Source organism: Rhineura floridana, chromosome 8 (assembly GCF_030035675.1).
Source record: "Rhineura floridana isolate rRhiFlo1 chromosome 8, rRhiFlo1.hap2, whole genome shotgun sequence".
NCBI lineage: Eukaryota > Metazoa > Chordata > Lepidosauria > Squamata > Rhineuridae > Rhineura > Rhineura floridana.
Window position 1 is genome coordinate 2,914,288 of NC_084487.1, and position 20,271 is coordinate 2,934,558.

At 49.7% G+C, this 20,271-nt stretch overlaps 1 protein-coding gene across 3 annotated transcripts; it reads left to right on the forward strand.

Annotated features, from left to right (window-relative positions):
• The first annotated feature begins 4,276 nt into the window (after positions 1 to 4,276).
• Positions 4,277 to 18,679, forward strand: LOC133390092 (ciliary microtubule associated protein 1A-like). 3 transcript variants are annotated; one of them, XM_061637999.1, is made up of 9 exons: positions 4,277 to 4,359; positions 4,879 to 4,965; positions 10,062 to 10,194; positions 12,109 to 12,249; positions 12,652 to 12,855; positions 16,289 to 16,390; positions 16,635 to 16,756; positions 18,034 to 18,174; positions 18,482 to 18,679. In XM_061637999.1, the coding sequence occupies exons 4-9, from the start codon at positions 12,141 to 12,143 to the stop codon at positions 18,560 to 18,562; spliced, it is 759 nt and encodes a 252-aa protein (XP_061493983.1). In that variant the 5' UTR covers positions 4,277 to 4,359; positions 4,879 to 4,965; positions 10,062 to 10,194; positions 12,109 to 12,140; the 3' UTR covers positions 18,563 to 18,679. The 3 variants fall into 3 exon arrangements, with proteins under 3 accessions (XP_061493983.1, XP_061493982.1, XP_061493984.1); XM_061637998.1 differs by lacking the exon at positions 4,277 to 4,359 and adding an exon at positions 4,376 to 4,568; XM_061638000.1 differs by lacking the exons at positions 4,277 to 4,359; positions 10,062 to 10,194 and adding an exon at positions 4,376 to 4,568.
• The last annotated feature ends 1,592 nt before the right edge of the window (positions 18,680 to 20,271 follow it).

The window sequence follows — 20,271 nt, forward strand, 5'->3', positions numbered from 1 at the left end:
CCAACAGATATCGTGGTCCCATGCCGTATAAGGCTTTATAGGTTAATACCAACACTTTGAATCTGGCCCGGAAGTATATTGGCAGCCAGTGCAAGCGTGCCAGAACAGGTGTTATGTGATCGGACCGCTTGGTCCTTGTCAACAATCTGGCAGCCGCATTTTGCACTAGCTGTAGCTTCCGAACTGTCTTCAAAGGCAGCCCAACGTAGAGCACATTGCAGTAGTCCAAATGCGAGGTTACCAGAGCATGTACCACCGATGTAAGGTCCTCCTTACTCAGATAGGGATGGAGCTGGGCTACCAACCGAAGTTGGTAGAACGCATTCCGTGCCACCGAGGCTACTTGAGCCTCAAGTGAAAGGGAAGAGTCTAAAACGACTCCCAAGCTCCGAACCTGGTCCTTCTGTTTTTCCCAGCATTATTATCTTTTCTAGTGAATCAGGTCTTCTCATTATGTGTCCAAACTATGATAACCTCAATTTCATCATTTTAGCTTCTAGTGATAGTTCTGGTTTAATTTGTTCTAACACCCAGTTATTCATCTTTTTTGCAGTTCATGGTATCCACAAAGCTCTCCTCTAACACATTTCAAATGAGTGGATTTTTTTCTTACTAACTCTTCCTAAATCAGGGCATACCTCTGTCTGGTGCAGCCCCCTCTGTCCAAATGCTGAGAGGTGGCATTTCAGGACCTGTGACATTTATCGGTAATAAATGAACCTGGGCATTCAAATTAAGCCCTGGCACATGTAGCCATTGCCCCATTCCTGGGGTCTCCATAAACAGGATTTGGGAGTTTGCATCCAGCACATTCAGTGATGCCGCTGGGTGGGAAAGCCCAGGTGCTGTGGAGCTATTTCCTTGTTCCTGGTTCTTTATTCTCTGGGTCCAGGTGCACAATTTCAGAACAACAGCATCATGCCCAGGGGTGGCAACAGATGATAATTGCCCAGCCCTGCTTTCTCAGCCACAAAGCTGTGAGCTGTTCTCAAGGCTTGGTCCAGACAAAGTGCTTAACTGAAGCCAGACTCCCTGATTTTGGCATCCCAGCTGATGTCGGAGCAACTCACAAGTACCTCTCCGAACTTAGGGTGTCCCAATGTAACCCTACAGAGTGCTCCTGACCAACTATTCTATAATGTAGTAGAGACATAAATCAATTCAAGTTATTAATTCATGCAATCCTAAAATCAAACATAGTAACATATAATCAGGCAGGTTGCCACATAATGCTCATTCCGCACTTGTAAGAAATCATTCTTTTAATGTGGCAGCACCTACACTTTGGAACTCTCTGCCTATTGACATCAAGCAGGTGCCTTTCCTGAACTGTTTTCGGTGCCTGCTTAAAACTTTTCTGTTTAGGCAAGCCTATCCAGACACACAGAAGTTGAGGTTAAAGCATATGTCTTTTTAACTTACTGTCAATTTTAATTATCTTTTGAATGTTTTTAAATACCCGTTTTTAAGTGTCTTTTATTGACCATTTAAATGTTTTATTTTTTGTAAACTGCTTAGAAGTTTTGTTACAATCAAGCAGTGCATAAAGTTTGTTAAGGTATACAGGCAGGAATATTTATCATTATTGTAACCAATATACAGCAAATTAAATTACACTTACAGCACAATTCTTCAACTGTCTTCTCAGAAGTGAGTCCCATTGTTTTCAATGGGGCTTGAAATGGAAATGGACTGGCTTCAAGTCAATCCCGATTTATGGCGACCCTACGAATAGGGATTTCATGGTAAGCAGTATTCAGAGGGGGGTTCCCATTGCCTCCCTCTGAGACTAGTCCTCCCCAGCTGGCTCAGGTCTGCTCAGCTTGCCACAGCTGCACAAGCCAGCCCCTTCCTTGTCCACAACTGCCAGCTGGGGTCAACTGGGCGCCTTGGGACTCTGCAGCTTGCCCACAGCTGCACAGGTGGCAGGGCACGTAACCCCTGAGCCACTCACTGTGAGGGTGATTTTTAGCTGGTCCTTGACGCCCAGGAGACACGAGTGGGGATTTGAACTCACAGACTCTGGATTCCCAGCCAGGCTGTCCTCCCCACTGTGCTATGCTCCCTGGTATATGTGCATATACTGACTGATTAACCTGTTCTTGGACAACATACAACTCCCATCATCCCAGAGCATGGGCCACGCTGGCTGATGGATGTTGGAGACCAACAACATCTGGAGCACCACAGGTTAGGCACCCAATTTATAGGACTGCAGGTGTAGTAACAGATGTTCAAGCACTACAGCTCTCATCTTCCCTAAATATTGGCTGTGCTGGCTGGGGTTGATAGGGCCACAGGTTTCCCACCCTCGGACAATGGGCCCGTGTTCTGCCAAAAGTGTCATGGATAACTTTAATTTTTAGACTATACTAGCATAACAACTTGCATATTTAATTTCAAAATTGTATTTACTTATTTATTATTGCATTTCTATCCCACCTTTCCTCCAAGGAGCTCAAGGTGATCTACATGGTTCTCCCCCTCTTCATTTAATCCCCAGAACAACCCTGTGAGGTAGGTTAAGCTGAGAGGCAGTGACTGGCCTAAGATCACCCAGTGAGCTTCATGGCCGAGTGGGGATTTGAACCTGGGTCTCCCAGGTCCCAGTCCAACGCTCGAACCACTTTGTTGCACTGGCTTTATTATTAATTAATAAATTATTTAAATTATTTATTATTAGATTATTACTGAATAACAACAACAATATATTAGATTATTACTAAATTATTATTATTAGATATATTACCTGCTCTTCACCAGTAGGTCCCAGGGTGGGTCACAACAATATAAAATACATTAAAACAGTTTAAAACAAATTACAATCACAGCTAGAGAAGGTTCTAAAAGCACGTATCTCAGGGGTCTCATAGACCAGCGTGTAGATGTCCTTCATATAACCAATTATACGACTATGATGCTACGGCACAACAGGGCCCTGCTGCTGCAAATCAGCATAAACATACTTTTGTATTTTAAAAGGAGTATCAAAGTGCCTTAAACATATGTAAAATGTCAATCATTAATAATTAGTTATTCCTAAACAGGTGATTAAGAACAAAGGCGGTCATTTTCTGCATTCCTTCTTTCAACCTTCCATAATTGGTTGTAGCAAAATCAGATGGTTTGTATTCCCATTCAGTGTCTGGAAGAGCATTATTTACAGCGAAATCACTGGTTTAAAGAAACATACACATCCTTTTTTTATTACACAGATTAAAAATGTAGAGATGATACACAGAAAATGCACAGCTCAATGATTACCACTGTGAGAGTTCTCTGCAGAGCCTACTGAAGCCAGAGGATGGAGGGAGCTTTTAGTCGCAATGTACACAACACATCTAGTTGGCCCAATGACCAGCAGTTTCAGCGATGATGGTTTGTTTACACATGAAGCATGTATTATTTGCCATAGACAATGGCTATGAACAATGACAAATATTTACGATATTGTATCCTACACACAGGCTATCAATTCACATGGGCTTCTTCTGGGGGGAAGGGCAGGGCAGAAATTTAATAAATTGTCATCATCCTCACACACACACATGTGTGTGAACTTATCCCAAGGTTTCTGTAGAGGATCACATCACCTATATGTAAACAAGTGGGGGCATGCAGAAAAGCAAAGTGTGCCAGTCTTTGAGGTTCACAGAGCTCTTCGTTGGTTGGATGGAAAAGGAGCTGTTACTGGCTCCAGAAAAAGACTCTGCACTCACCTACCCTTCCTGGAAAAGCCCAACTTGTCTGGCATCTACTTTTCTGCTGTGATTCTCCATGTATTTCCAGAAAACCTCAAGAAGGGCATGAACACAGCAGCCCAGCTCTCTTGTTTGTCTCCCTGGTATTCCAAGGTATTCTGCCCCTGAACCTGGAGGTTCCATTTGCCCCCGCTGCCTAAGAGCCCTACGACTGGCTTTGCTGAGCCACAGCAAAGGTTGGTCTTGCCTGCTTGTGCGCACGAGCAGCCTGCGAAAGGACCCCAGGCAAGCCCCGAGGACAAAAGCCCCCTTGCTCCTTCCCACCTCACCCAGGAAACTAGTAATGGGTGGCAGGCTGCCTCTGAAAATGAAGACTTGACTCTTGGCCTTTGTAGCTACTGAGAGCCCTGCGAAGAGCCCTGCTGGGAGGCTCAGTCTCAGACGCAGGCGGGCCGCCCATCCTCTGCCCTCCAGTGCCAGGGGTGGGGGTCCGCGGTCCCAAAAAGGCAAGTTCCCTGAGCATGTGCAGAGTGCCTTTCCCTCTGCGGGTCACCGCACCCAGCCTGCACCTATCCGCTTCCAGGAGCCCGGACCGTCCCCCGCCCCGCCAGCTCTCTTGAAAGCATCGCAGCCTTGGGCAGGCCGGCCGGAGGCGCGGGTGAGGGGCGCGCCGGCCGGAGCCGCCCCGGGACGGGGAAGAGGAGGCGCCGCGGGGCCGGTTGCCGGGAGACGCCGTACACAAGGGGGCGGCGGGGGGAGGTCCGGCCCGCCTCAGTCCCGCGGGCCTCGCTGGCGCCCGGGTCCGCCTCGCCTGCCTGCAGGGCTGGCAGTCGCGCTCCTGCTGCCCGCCCGGCCGCTCCCTGCCAGGTGGGCGATCCTGCCCCCCGCCCGTTCGTCCCGTCCCGGCTTCTGCCCCTCGTCGGGCCGATCACCCAAAGGCTCCCCCCCCCCGGAGAATGGCTCTGCTGGCGGCCTCTCTCCGGGCTGGGAGTCTCGCCCGCCACGTCTGGCGGGGATCCGGGCGGGGGCGGAGGGGGCGCTCGGCAGGAAGCGGCGGCGTGGCGGGAGGGGCCGGGCAGAGACCGCGGGGCCCTTGGCGTGGCTCCCCCGCGGCAGTCCCCGCGCAGGGTCTTCCTCCGGGTCCCTCGCCCAAGCAGCGCCTCTCCTCTCTTCGCAGGGCTTCGGCAAGCCTCGCTCGCCGGCCGGCCGGCCGCCGGGTTGGATCCGCCCACTCTTCTCCGCTTGCACCCGAAGATCCGGCAAGGTAATCCTCCGAGCTGGGGCCCTGGCGAGGGTCTCCCGACGGATGGGGGGCAGGGGCCCTTCACTGTGCCCCTCCGCCGCTCACCTTCACTTGCAGTTTCCCCTTCGCTTGCGACTCTCGCGCGCTCTCTTCTAAAGGGCGCTTAAACACGTCCCTTCTTTCTTGCCCACACACGTCTCACAAAGAGGGCTAGACGTTTCTGCTGGCCTCAGGCAACCCCACGTCTCCCCCAACAGGGTCCCCTCCAGATGTTTCCAACTACAACTCCCGGCACTGTGCTGGCTGGAGCTGCTGGGAGTTATAGCGCAAAACATCTCTAGAGGGCATCAGGTCGGGAAGCCTGATTTAAAATGAACAAGTCCCATTAGGAACAATGGGGAAGGAAGGGGGGGGTCTGGAAGACGGTAGGAAATAATAAGGGGGGCTGCTAATGCCAGCTGGTAGGATGGGGCTCCACTGAAATACATGTAAACTGTACATAAGAGTCACAGAGTCAGACCACATTATTATTATTATTATTATTAAGATTTCTTCATCATAAGGTCCCAGGTACAACTATATAAAATACAAGGTTAAAATCAGTTCCAGCCATTTATTTATTTAATTTATTTATTATTTTATTTATATCCCGCCGTTCCTTCCAGCAGGAGCCCGGGGCAGCATTTACTGATTTTAAGAGCTGAATTATGACCTGGGAGACCAGGGTTCGAATCCCCACACAGCCACGAAGCTCACTGGGTGACCTTGGGCCAGTCGCTGACTCTCAGGCTCAGAGGGAGGCAATGGGAAACCCCCTCGGAATACTGCTTACCATGAAAACCCTCTTCATAGGGTCACCGTAAGTCGGGATCGACTTGAAGGCAGCCCATTTCCATTTTTTTTAAGTGCCCAGCAGCCCCTATTTGCCCGACTCCCTCTTTTCCAGCCCTTGGAGCTGTGGTGGGCATGTGCCGAAGAAGAGGGCTTTAAGTAGGACCCTGGTGAAGGGCCAGGCACCACCAGGCTCACAATCCCCCGCTGGGTGGGGAAAAGCCCCGGAGAGGCAAGAGGTTTAGCAGTTGTCCTGAGAGGATGGCTACTCTGAGAGGGGAGGGGGAAGGGGGGCGGAGGAGGAGGGAGGAAATGAAGGGTGCAAGCAGTGGAGGCAACATCAGGGCCCAGTTCTGTGCACTCTCCTTGCCAGAGGAAGAAGAAGCACAGGCTGGAGATTGGGGAACTGCTACTGGCTCATTTGCTCGCTCCCCTTCCTCTGCCCTCCTCCTCCCGCTGCATCAGCAGCTGCTCCACAGCCAGCCACAGGGCAGAGATTGCTCTTGCTGGGAGGTGAGGAGCTCTGGGTTTGGAGGCAGTCCCTGCTGCTTGGGGCTGGTGGCCTTGAGTGGAGAAGGGATGAGGGACGGAGGTTGCCTGGCAGCGGATCCGTGGGGTATCCCCCCGTCTCACGCCGACCATCCCACACGCTGCCTGCTTGCCTCCTAGGCTCTGGGCTCCCCAGACCCCATCCTGGAGCACTCGTCATGCAGCAGCACCAAAGTTCTTTGATTTGGCACTCTGCCGCTCTCCTCTGCTCCTCTTCTGCCCCGAGTTCCCCAGGTAGGAAATGGAAGCCGAGGGAGCAGAAGCAACCTGCCCACGTGCAGAGTTCAGAGCCGGCTGTAGTGGGGGGAGGAGAGAGATGAGGTGAAGAAATTAAAAAAGCCCACTCAGGCAACCTTCTTCTTGGTGTAGGCAACCCAGGGCTTTGAGAAATTGATTGAAGGCAGAGTACAGTCCCTCCAGTGACCTACCGCTAGCACAGCAGTGTCCATGGCCCAGTGCTGTGATGGTTGCCTCCTTGATGGCCCTGTTCCTACTGCAGTTCAACATCTGTTCTGTGCACCTCTGGGGTGCGCCGGGTCAGTGGTGGCGCACCTCAGGCCTCCATCTGGCCCTCCAGGCCTCTCTCTCTGGCCCTCGGGCTACACCCTTCTCCAGGCCACCCCCTTCCTGCCCAGCTTCACACCCCCTTGAGTGTTTTTGCCTGGGTAGGATGTGCTCTTGAGCTCTGGTCATGCCTCTGGCTTGCTTAGATGGAAGACAGAGAGGGATGTGTGCAAGCGTATATAGAAACCAGCCGACTGTGCGAAGGTGCAATTTTCATTTGTTGCTCTGCCCCCTTTTGCCTCAACCCTTGTTACTCCACCGTCCGCATCCTGGTCCTTTATGACAGAACTTGCGCAGGCCTTAGGAGAGAGAACACAGGCTCCTGTCTCTCCGGATCAGGCCCTTGGAAAGGCAATCGGTGCTCCCACAGTGGGAGCACAGTGGGTGGAGAGTGTTGGCTCTGTGTTCCTCTTGCAGGGCACCAAGGCTCCGTCTTCCTTAGACCTAGCATAGGATTCAGAACTCTTGATTCCCACCTGTCTGCTTTGCAGCTATTGAATGTCCTACAGGAGAGTATAGGGCAGTGGCAGCCGGCCTAACAGCTGCCTGCACTGCAGGATCCCAGAAAAATTGCATTCCTTTATCCTCTTGCAACACTGCACAGGATCCTGGCAGATTCCTTTTGGATCATGTGCTGTGGTCACAAGTGCCTCTTGTGCAAACGTGGTTGCCACCAGCGACCCGGTTGGTTCTCCTGGAACATTGCTCTTCAGCTGTGTGTGTGTGGGATTTGTGTAAGAATGGCCACACCCCCAGCACATGGGCAGGGTTTGTTTTGTTGTCCTCAGTGGCATAGCAACCAGACCAGGGAAAGCACACACACACAGAGAGAGAGAGAGACTGTGGTGTGTTCGCTTGCTTTGTCTGAAAACGATTTAGGAGACGAACCTGGCAAACACAGGAAAAAATGAAGAGCCTTGTGGCACCTTGAAGACTAACACGTTTATTATGGCATCAGCTTCATTGGACTACTCGCCACTTCAGCAGATACATGCAAATATTATGCATGCAAATATCAATATATACTGGAGGTGTTTGTGTGTGGGGGTGTATGCATGGCTGCAGGCAGGGAGATTGCCAACAGTGAGGTCAGACAGGAATAAGGTGCAGAAAAGTACAGACAGTGGCAATTATGTAATTAACTGTGGTAATTCACAAAAAAATTGTTGATAATCCAGACATCCTGGCATTGCTAAGCCAATAGGCACATGCTAAAAAAACCCATTTGTCTCTGTTTAACTCACAATTGTGATAGTAAAAAGGAGGCAGCATGGTTCTGAAGACCAGTTGCTCGAAACCACAGGAGTGGAGAGTGCCATCTGCATAAGAACATAAGAAGAGCCTGCTGGATCAGGCCAGTGGCCCATCTAGTCCAGCATCCTGTTCTCACAGTGGCCAACCAGGTGCCTGGGGGAAGCCCGCAAGCAGGACCCGAGTGCAAGAACACTCTCCCCTCCTGAGGCTTCCGGCAACTGGTTTTCAGAAGCATGCTGCCTCTGACTAGGGTGGCATAGCACAGCCATCATGGCTAGTAGCCATGATGCATGATGCATCAGGTCCTGCTTGCAGGTGTTCCAGAGGTTGGCCACTGTGAGGACGGCACCTTGGGCTAGACGCTTTCGCCTGATCCAGCGGGCTCGTCTTATATTTTTCAAGGGTAACACCCCCACCCTTTATTGCATTTTCCTAGGGAGCAAATCCCTTTGAAATATGTCAGGCTGCCATTGTTTATGAACAGTGAACTCATTTCTTGGCACAAAGACAGAGATACGATAAACTTGTACAGAACAGCAACAAGAAAAATAATTAATGAACTTCACGCTCAGTGACAAAATGAGACTTGAATTAATTTTCCATGCACATTGCCAAAGGACTGGAAAGGGAAGCAATGGATTAAAATCACAACCAGCTACCAAAGAAAATGCATCTACAGCAATTTTAAAAATGTGACTAATTTGCTTGTCTTCTTCATTTCCACTTTCTGGCCAATCGAAAGCAATCCCGTGTGGAAATGTCTTACAATGGTGCATCATTTTATAAATTGATGCTGATTTTGCAAATGACTCAAGAACAGCTAAAATAGATGTCTCTCTCTCATCTGCTGTCCTACTGAAATGAATGGGAGTGCCACAAAAAGTGTCTAAATACTTGTTGCGTAGGAAGCCGACTGAATACAGAATCTGCCCCAAAGGCCAGGTCTTCAGCCTCAGTGTCAGGTGGATCAGCCCCAAACCCTGGTTGCTGCCCCTCTCCATCCCCCACCGGAGGCTGCCCCACTCCACAGAATCTCTCCCATCCTGCATACCTGCTGTCCGGGCATCCATTGACCCCTCCACCCATCAGTCTTCTTAGAGGGAAACCTCTAACTAAACCTCCCTGCAGGCAACAGGAAGTGCCTCACACAGAGGCAAATAGGCAGTAATGCCCCCCTCCCACTCAAGAGAGGAGGCAACTGGAGGCAGGATCTGAGAGGAGGACGCTTCTTATCAAATCTGGGGGAAGGGCGGCCGTGGCAAGGGATGGAAACATCAGCTTCTCATTTTCCCTCCACATTTCTGCAGCAATTTGCAATTTTTTTAAAAAAACAAATCCTCATGAAAATCCTCCACTGTTTTCATGTGCATCTCTCCCAAGAAACACATTTTTGTAGGCAGCTATTTTACTCACACATTTTTGCAACCAATTTCTCATCATATAATGCTTTGTATGTTCTTTTCATTCATTTTCATGCACACTTGCCCCTAACATATGCTTTTTTGTAAACATTGTTTGGTCGGCAAACTGCACCGCAAAATTTGGATAAAGGTGAATTTCAAAGGCTGGCAGTGTTTCGGTTCTCATATTTATTTATGTATTTATTTGATTTATATCTCGCCCTTCCTCCCGGCAGGAGCCGGGAAAGTGCATATTGTTTTGGGAAGGGCAGATTTGATAGATTTGGCTTGAAACCTGAACTGAATCAAATTTCTCCCCACCCCTAATCGTAGCTCAGTGGCAGAGCGACTGATTAGCATGCAGAAGGTCCCACTTTCAATCTCTGGTTGCTCCAGGAAGCTCTTGGAGACAACCCTGTCTGAAATCCTGCTCATTGCTAGCTGAGGTAGACAATACTGAGCTAGATGGACCAAGGTTCTGAGTCTGTATAAGGCAGCTTTCTGTTTTCCCAATCAAAGTGGCCGGTCATCATTCCTGAAGAGGAGTTGCTTCTGAGTAAACATCACAGAAGGATCTTGGACATCATAGACAGGCACCATCTCTGTTATCTTTTTGGCACCTGTTGAAGACTTTCCTCTTTCAACAAGCCTTGTAAGTGGAGACCTTATCCCAGTCTGCCTCTGTGTTGGAATTGCTTTTTAATATGTTCTTAAACCTTCTTTTTAAAAATGTTTTAAATCTTAGACTTCTTTTTAAGTAACTTTTTTGAGGATGTTTTGTTTTAATGTGTTTTAAAGTTTGTTTTTATGATGTTTTAACGTTTTTAGTGCTTTTGTTTGCCGCCCTGGGCTCCTGCTGGGAAGGCGGGCTGGATATAAATCACATAATAATAATAATAATAATAATAATAATAATAATAATAATAATAATAATAATAATAATAATAATAATAATAATAATAATAATAATAATAATGGGGAAGGACATCATTGGATATTAATATTGCACTATATTTATTGCTACATAGAAGCTATTGTTTACATATCATTGGCATGTGTACATGTTAGCGGTTAGGTAAATTTGCGGGTTCGTGTGCATAATAACCAGCGATTGTGCACAGTCCCACACTCCATGGAGAAGGTGCACAAAATCTGTCTGTGATGAGGAAGTTCCTTCCACTGCTGCTTCTGGCTGACTGCCTAATCTTACAGTCCAAACAACAGCTAACAGTGAACAAAAGAGGCTGGACTGCAGAAAGAGGGTTAATCTAGAGCCCTCTCCCCCCCCCCCCAGTCGGCAGATCAGTGGGATGGGATGGTGTGGGACCATGTAAGATTAGACAGTGGGCCAGAAGCAGCTGCGGAGAGGAGGGATGGGCGCAGGCCATGTAGTTGCAGACTAGGCATACTGACAGCAGATTGGACAAAATGTACTCTAGGACAGAAACTCATCACAGAGAATCTTCTCCAGACTGCAAGCCTGATCCTTCATGGGGAGTGCAACACAATCACCCCCCCTTGGGTAGACAAACTACCCACTGATAGTATCTCAGGTTATTGACCCTCATCCAATCAGTTACTACAGTCCGACACTTTCTGCACTTCACCAGAATTAAGAGAACTTCCAGTGGACTTGAAAGCAAGGCTCTAATGTGACCCTGGGCTGACAGAAGCCCCAAGTCCATCTGTGAAGGATGTCACAGAGAAAGGTAAGAACATAAGAAGAGCCTGCTGGATCAGGCCAGTGGCCCATCTAGTCCAGCATCCTGTTCTCACAGTGGCCAACCAGGTGCCTGGGGGAAGCCCGCAAGCAGGACCCGAGTGCAAGAACACTCTCCCCTCCTGAGGCTTCCGGCAACTGGTTTTCAGAAGCATGCTGCCTCTGACTAGGGTGGCACAGCACAGCCATCATGGCTAGTAGCCATTGATAGCCCTGTCCTCCATGAATTGGTCTAATCTTCTTTTAAAGCCATCCAAGCTGGTGGCCATCACTGCGTCTTGTGGGAGCAAATTCCGTAGTTTAACTATGCGCTGAGTAAAGAAGTACTTCCTTTTGTCTGTCCTGAATCTTCCAACATTCAGCTTCTTTGAATGTCCACGAGTTCTAGTATTATGAGAGAGGGAGAAGAACTTTTCTCTATCCACTTTCTCAATGCCATGCATAATTTTATACACTTCTATCATGTCTCCTCTGACCCGCCTTTTCTCTAAACTAAAAAGCCCCAAATGCTGCAACCTTTCCTCGTAAGGGAGTCGCTCCATCCCCTTGATCATTCTGGTTGCCCTCTTCTGAACCTTTTCCAACTCTATAAGTACATGTTGTGCATAGGAAAGTCCCCAAACTATTGTTCTGCATCTGAGGCTCCCAGTTCTGCAACTTGCAGCAGAGGTAGCCAACCTGGTGCCTGCCAGATAGACTCCACCCAATAGCTAGGGATGCTGCGAGTTGTAGTCCAGCAACATCTGGAGGGCACCACATTGGCTACCTCTGGCCTAGAGGCTAAGCCAGCCTTGGCTGGGCAGTTTACTCACTGCTATCACCTTCCTCATCTTCATCTCCTTCCAGAGCAAGTAGAAGGATAGCACCAGAAGTTGGAGATGACTGCAGATGTGTGGGTGGGGAGCTGGCGCCCCCACCGGCCCAGAGGACCAATCGCTGCCCTCTACAGCAGCCCCGGGCCCAAATACGGTCTCCCAACCAATGTAGGTGAGTGAATGGGGGTGTGGTTTCCAGACAATGGGCACTGGCCCATTTCTACAAGAGGTGGCAGACTCCAGTATCCTTTTATCTCAAAACCCTGGAATAGGCCAAGCGAGAATTGGTGCTTCTGTAGCCAGCAGAGAATCAGCTTGTGGAACTCCTTGCCACTGGATGTTGTGATGGTCAGAGGCATAAAAGGCTAAAAGAAGCCTAGATAGTGGAAAGCAAAGTCTTATCAATGGATGCTACTTCCAGAAATCAAAGCCTTCTCTGTGTTCCAAGGCAGCAGAGCTTCTTCCAGCTGCTGGGGGCAACCAAGAGGGGGTGGGCAGTTGCCATTTTGCCCCGCTTATGAGCTTTGCTGTGATTGGCCCCTGCCATTGTCACTTCTTTTCCTCCTCCTTGCAGGCTATCACCAACATGACCCTTCTCGCTGCCGTGCCCCTGCGTACAGCATTGGCGCCCGCCGGTTTCAGGACCAAGAGAGCTGTTCCCCCGGGCCGGGCTACCTCGTCCCCCCCAACATGACCATGAAGGGCAAGGGTGGGATTCCAGCATACTCCATCTATGGACGCCCCAGGGACGTGGCACCTTTTATGACTCCAGGGCCAGGTCAGTCTTGCGATCTGGGGATGAAACACCCCCACGATGCCATTCACAGAAGGTGATATGGGGAGGGAGTAAAGAGATACTTCCCAGGCTGGTCTCCCCATTTTCTCTGGGAAGATGGGAGCATTCACAAGACCACATATTCCTTTTCTAGGTCAGCAGTTTTCAAACCTTCCTCTGTTGGAGAACATCTTTTCCCACTTCAACAGTGCTAATAAGTCTGTTGGTGGCTACCATTCCTGATGGCCATGCTCTTCTTCCACTTTCAGAGGCAGTACACCTCTCAATGCCAGCAGGGCCAGCCCTGGGATAAACAATGCCTTGGGCCCTTCCCTGCCTCAAGGTCAGCTTTGCAGGACCACATAGAGGGTTTATGGGGCCTGGTGCACGTGTGATGTTGGGGGCTCTGATGCTACCCATCCCCAAGGACCCATGCATGTGTGTACAAAGCTGGGGGCCACATGTGAGAATTACTGCATGCCCAGACCACTGATTTTCATAAGGCTAGCTCCCTGCTGAAGCTAAACAGGGTTGGGTCTGGTCAGTGCCTGGATGGGAGACTGCCTGGCAACCAAATGGAAGCCGCCTTGGGTTTCAGTCATGAAAAGAAAGGCGGGGTATAAATGTAATAAATAAATATACTGTAACTTTGAAAAAATGGTTACAGACACTGGCCTTTTGCCACCCTAGCTCACTGCAGGCAGTACATTTAAAAAACACAGCCCCTGAGCTCAGCTTGTGCCCCGTTAAGGCTGCCCCTGATGCAAGCTGTTGGAAACTGCAGGAGGGGAGAGTGCTGTTGTGCTCAGGTCTTGCTTGGGCCATTTGGCTGGCCACTGTGGGAACAGGATGCTGGACTAGATGGGCCCCCTTTGGCCTCTTCCAGCCTCAGGGCTCCTCTTAGGTTGGAATTTGGGTCTTTTTAGTTTAGAGAAAAGGTGGGTCAGAGGAGACATGATAGAAGTGTATAAAATTATGCATGGCATTGAGAAAGTGGATAGAGAAAAGTTCTTCTCCCTCTCTCATAATACTAGAACTCATGGACATTCAAAGAAGCTGAATGTTGGAAGATTCAGGACAGACAAAAGGAAGTACTTCTTTACTCAGCGCATAGTTAAACTATGGAATTTGCTCCCACAAGACGCAGTGATGGCCACCAGCTTGGATGGCTTTAAAAGAAGATTAGACCAATTCATGGAGGACAGGGCTATCAATGGCTACTAGCCATGATGGCTGTGCTGTGCCACCCTAGTCAGAGGCAGCATGCTTCTGAAAACCAGTTGCCGGAAGCCTCAGGAGGGGAGAGTGTTCTTGCACTCGGGTCCTGCTTGCGGGCTTCCCCCATGCACCTGGTTGGCCACTGTGAGGATGCTGGACTAGATGGGCCACTGGCCTGATCCAGCAGGCTCTTCTTATGTTCTTCATCCCTGCACAGGCCTGGTGCCAGTGGGCAGCCAGACTGAGCCCTGGCTGGGGCCCCCTGCAGCTCTGAAGGGCCCCTCCTTGGGCCAGGAGGGTGTTGTTCCCTGTCCGCACCAGCGTCAGGATGCGGGACCAAGTGGCCCAATGCTGCTGCAGATCACAGAGCGGGAGCTCCCAGGCAGCACACACACACACAAGGGCTTCAATAGCCTCACCTGCCCCATCTATCTCCACATCAGCATGTCAGTTTTCACGCTCTGCGTGCTGTGCATGCATGCCTACTATCCACCAAGATGGCGGCGGGGGCGTTCCTGAGGGGTTGACACGCCTACCACCATCTTGGCTGATGGCAGGCATGTGCATGTAGCACACATGGCGTGTGCGCTGACATGGGAGGAAGGTGGGCCGTGCAGACCTTTTTATGACCTGCGCCACTTGCATCGGGAGGAGGTGTTGGGGAGTGTGATGCTGCAGGTTGGTGCCCAAGGTCCCAGCCAAGCCTGATGCCAGCCCTGTGGGACCCTGCACATTGCAAAGGATTCTGGAATATGTTTAGATGTGGTTGGCTTCCCTGTGAACTCTTATCATGGCCTCAATCGCATGTCCTGGGAAAGAAATAAGGAAGACTGGACTGTCAAGGATTCATCCATCATTCCTGAAGTTTAAACCTTTGATAAGCTCCCAGGAAACCTCTGGATTGCTCACCTGTTGATTAATGATCTGGAAATAAATGGTAGCCCTTGTTGCTGCCAACATAAGGCCCAAGGTCTCTAGATCTCAGGATCACTCTGCATTCCTTCTGGGTTTAGTTTTCGCAGAGAGATATGATTAGAGAGGCCTTCCAAAGTTGCATAAAATGCTGGGATGCAACTCTTGGGTCACACAAAGACTGTTTGGGGAAGACTAATGAAACAGAGACTGCTTTGGGGAGATAAAGGCCTTTTCCCACTGAGTTGGTCAACCTTCCTCTGGTCGGCACTGTGTCTGACTGCAGACGAGGGCTCACTAATGAGTCCTGAGCATGCCTTGCTATAAAGAAGGATCCGAGGTGGGAGAAGGGCTGTGAAAGGGTCTGATCTGGAACTGAGCCCCTGGGGATTTGCTGCAGCCTTCAGAGTGCCGTGGTCTGGCCCGGTCTAAGGCAGCTTCAGATCTTCAAAGCTGGAGGTTGAGAATAGGCAGCCCACTGAGTGAGTCTCTTGCGGCTATTTGCATGTGAGGTTGAGGAAGAGGATGTCAAGGGAGGTGCCACTTAAAGCAGCCGCCCAGTCATCCCCACAGAAATGTTCTGTAGCCCAAAATTCAAAGCTATAACCCAGCAGTTCTGTGCCCCCCCCCAAGTTGTACTCGTACATTCCTTATCATTTAGAATCCTTCCTGTCCCTGTCTCTTGGTGATAACTGAAAAAGTACAGCTATATGTAGGTATTTGATGCTGACTCCGAGAAATGTGAAATGTCTAGGTCCCCAGCTCTTCTCCTCTGATGCTTTTGCCTGAGAATTGCTTGCATGTCCACTGCATTTGTGCCAGGGAGGAGGATGGGGGGAACACCAGAACAATTTGACTCTGCCTCCAGTGTCCCCCCCCCCGGCTCTGCCTCCCATTAGTTGCCCTGCCCACAGCCCCACCAGCTACCAGCCATCACTGGGCATGATAGCCTGGTGCTCATATTCTGTTCTTCCCCCTAGAGGTGGGGACTCTGCATGCAACACTGTTTCATTGTGCGCACATATCCTTTTTCCTAGATATTTTCAGGGAGACTCAGAGTTGCTGCTCCTCTGGGTGGCTCTGGCTTTCAGCAGTTTATGCAGTGAATATAAAACCCTGCATGGACCAGGATGCTCACCTACGTGACAAAGGCCTGTCTTTGTCATTGGTGACAGTCACAGAAAAAACAAGGGGGTGGGAAAGCTTTGGAAAGGCTCAGAGACTCGTGTCTGAAAAGGCTGGATGATATGATGGATTCGGCCCCGTTCTGCACCTTGACCAAGTCCTGGCTCTTTGCTCTCAACAGGGTGCTATTCCCCAGAGAAAGCCGGGAGGTGGGCCTATCACTCTGCCCCCGTGTACTCCCTTGCTTACCGGACGAAGGAATTTCAGAATGACCAGACGCCAGGTGAGAGAGGGAGAGGGTGGGAAGGACCGTGGCTCAGTGGTACAGCATCTGCTCTGCATGCAGAAGGTCCTGGCTTCGAGCCCCCAGCAGGGCTAAGAAAGACTCCCTGCGTGAAGCCCTGGAGAGATGCTGCCTGCCAGTGTACTGAGCTAGATGGACCAGTGGCCTGACGTGCTGCGAGGCAGCTTCTTATAGTCTTCTGTTCTTCTCTCCACTTCTGCCCCCACCCCCTTTCCCACCTTAGGCCCTGCAGCGTATTGGCTCCCCCCTATGCTTGGGCCCAAGGTGGTCAACAAGAGCTCAGCCCCCAATTACTCCATTTATGGGCGCAGCTCAGTCGGCAGCTTCTGTGAGGACCTCAGCAAGGTGAGCGGCAGAATGGCCCACATCTTGAAAGCCGAGGGTGGGAGATGAAGGAAATTGGCCCCAATGACCTCAAAGTTATCTGATGGAAGCAAACCAACCAACCCTAGGCTAGTTATTTTAATATATGCATTGATTTAGTTCATAAGTAAAGAATAACAATCTCTTAAACTTTGATATATTTATTTATTTATATTTGATTTATATCCCGCCCTTCCAGCAGGAGCCCAGGGTGGCAAACAAAAGCACTAAAAACACTTTAAAACATCATAAAAACAGACTTTAAAATATATGAAAACAAAACATCTTTAAAACATTCCTTAAAAAAAAGCTTTCAAAACCTTTTTTTTAGAAAACGGTTAAAAACTTAGTGTTGTGTTTTTTTTAAGAAGGTTTAAAAACAAATTAAAAAGCAATTCCAACACAGACGCAGACTGGGATAAGGTCTCTCCTTAAAAGGCTTGTTGAAAGAGGTAGGTCTTCAGTAGGCGCCGCAAAGACAACAGAGATGGTGCCTGTCTAGTATTTAAGGGGAGGGAATTCCACAGGGAAGGTGCCGCCACACTAAAGGTCCGCTTCCTGTGTTGTGCAGAATAGACTTGAGGCACCATCACTCCTGTGGGCGTCTGTGACTGTCAGTACAGAGGTGGTTGTTTTGTTACTTGTTTTTATTATATGGTATATTTACTTTTGTTTTTAACAATATTGTAAGTTGTTTGGAGACCTGTGGGTAACAAGCAAACAACAACAACAATAATAAATTTAAAAACACTTTGTTCTCTTCTAGTCTAAACTCCTGCTTAGTTTGCAGGCAAAGGCGCTGAGGTCTTGTTGCATTTGTTTCTAAAGCCGAAGATACAAACTATTTAGCAGCTCGGTTTTTGCAACGTTTATCCTATTCCGCACACAAAGGAGCTGAAGGACTACAAAGAATTCTGTTTTGACTTACCCACAGCTCATGTTTTGCAAGATTTAGTTAAGTTTGTAAGTGTTGCAACAAAGGCTTTTACTTTCATCTAGCAAGGCCACTTCTTGGAAAACGTGACTGAGTTGCCAGTTTTAAATGTTGTTTATCTCAACTTGATGAAGGTGGAATTACCCAGAAAAAAAGCTGCCTTTTCTAGACCCGTGGGAGGGGAGCGGGACCCTGCTCCTCACCTCCACACGGCCATAATAAGGGTGGGGGCACCCCAGAAGGGGCTGGAGGGCCACGGGGTGGAGGTGGGCCTTCTCCTGAGCACGCCTGGCTGCTCGTGACCGTTTGCCCCCTTGCACGACAGACTCCAGGGCCCTGCAACTACCGCCTGGTGGATCCCAGCATCTACAAGAACCGCCCGCCGCATTTCAGCATGCTCGCCCGCAACATGCCCCCGGGGGACAACACTGTGAAGCCAGGCCCAGGAGCTTACAGCCCCGAGAAGGTGAGGGGGGGAGGCGGGGTGGTGGTGGAAGGACTTCTGTGGTTCTCACGTAGGGGGTGCTTAGTTTTCCTGCAGCAAAGATGTGAATATTATGGGGTGGTGGTGGGACAGGGGGAATACCTTCTTCCCCTGTGGGTAAGTTTAGCTGCATCAATCTTGCCATGATCTGTGCAAACAGGAGCGTGTGTGTGCGGGCAGCCTGACCAGCCCCCTAAAACATTCTCCAGTCTTCAGCACCCCAGGACCTTCCCTCCGCTGGTGGCGACTAACCATGATCTTCTCCTTCTCTCCTGCCCCCCTCCCACAGTATACCCTGCAACGTGGCTTGACCTTCGGGATCCGCCACTCGGACTACGTGGCTCCTCTCATTGTGGATGTGGCAGAGTAAGCCGGACCCATCGGCAGCGATGGGCTGGACAAGAAACGTTCATTTGGGAACCTTGGATCTCTTCAGCCTTTGTGTAGTTGCCAGAAATTGGGGGGGGGGTTGACAGCATATAAGGCCTGGGTGGGTACTCAGAGCTGGGGGTGGGTGGGCTCAGTGGGGCTTATAGTCCACATCCTTAGTTCTCTTGGGAGTGGAGAGAACGTTGGTTGCACCGTTGGGTCTCCCTGTTCCCGGATTTTTTTGTCTAGATGGCTCTTAGGAAGCTGAACTTCGTGCCCAACATCACAGTCTGCCCTTTGTCAGCCGTTCTGCAGAATCAGGGCCTCTGCAGAGCCTTGGCTGTACAACTGCTACAATTGCTCTGTTCTCCGCTCTGCATACGGAGTCAGTAGAAATCTCAGAGCAAGAAGGAACTCTGGTCTTGTTCAGGCTGCTGTATTGGGATGTTTGTATGTACGGCATCCATGGTAGATGTTGCCTGGTGTTTTCTTGAAAGCCTCCAGCAAAGGAAATGCGGCAGCTTGCCAAGATGCTTCCTTGCTTGCTGATATCTTCCTCTAGAGAACATATTTCCCCCTATGATCAATGTAAATCTGTCTTCTGGCTGTTTATAGCTGAAGATGAGTGGACCTGATTGGCCTTACTTTGGTGTATGTGTGTGTGTGTGGGGAAGGTTAGCAACTGTTTTTCTTCCTGTAAATTTTGCCAAATTTATGGAATGCAATCCCAAATCAGCATCAGATTCTAGAAAACATACTGAGATTGGGGGGGTGGGGGCTTCATTCTGCAGGCTTGTGCAATGTTGCAAGCTGTGCAAATATCAAAACATCCTGCATCATCTGTGCCAAAGGGGCCAGGAGAAGCTCCAGCCTTCACAGAGAGACTATGTTGCAGGAATGACATGACATTTCCAGGAGCCACACTCCCTGCTGGGACCATCCTGAGGCCTGTTTGCTGCATGTGTAGGACTCAGTGCTGCACCTGTCTGCCTCCGACTCCCATGACTCTGCTGTGTGTACAATACTCAGCAAATCAATTAAAAAGGAATGATGATTGCCAGCAAACCACTTTGCAAAATAATAATACAAAATATATAAAAGCAAGCTCCAGCTCTCTGTCTTTCTGGGTTGTCACTGCAGACTTTGGGCTCATCCAGACAACTGTAAATGTGTGACATGATCGCTTTGTGTTTTCATTATTTTTCGGTCGTCCATATGACGCCGTGCGCTTTTGCGCATTTTCGTGTGGTTAAATCCGCTTCTGCAATACCTCAAATCATGCAATTTGCTTTTTTAAACTGGGAATCATCCGCTGTACCTTCAGGAGCTCGGATACAATACCGCGGACTTTACAGCTGTGGGCGTTTGATTGGCGGTTCTTGGGTGGTTCCCCATATCCCTTCCCTCATTCTCAGCCAATCACGTATTTCCACTGTTGTGCATGTGCGCGAATGTCTGGGGAAAGTCCGGGAAAAAGGAACCTATCAGAGCAATGGTGTGGTATTGGGGACCCCCCCCCTGCAACTTCTACTGCGCAGATGCAAAAAAGCGCATTTGCGCAGAAGCAGCAACCAGTCTGCCGCTCAGGGTGAGATCTGCAATTGTGGTTGTTTGTAAACTTTTTCAAGGGAGAAAATATTTATCTTCGCCTAACCTCCACCCCTCACCCCCCCGCATCAAATGCCCTTCTTGAAGGTATTGGTCTTTGCT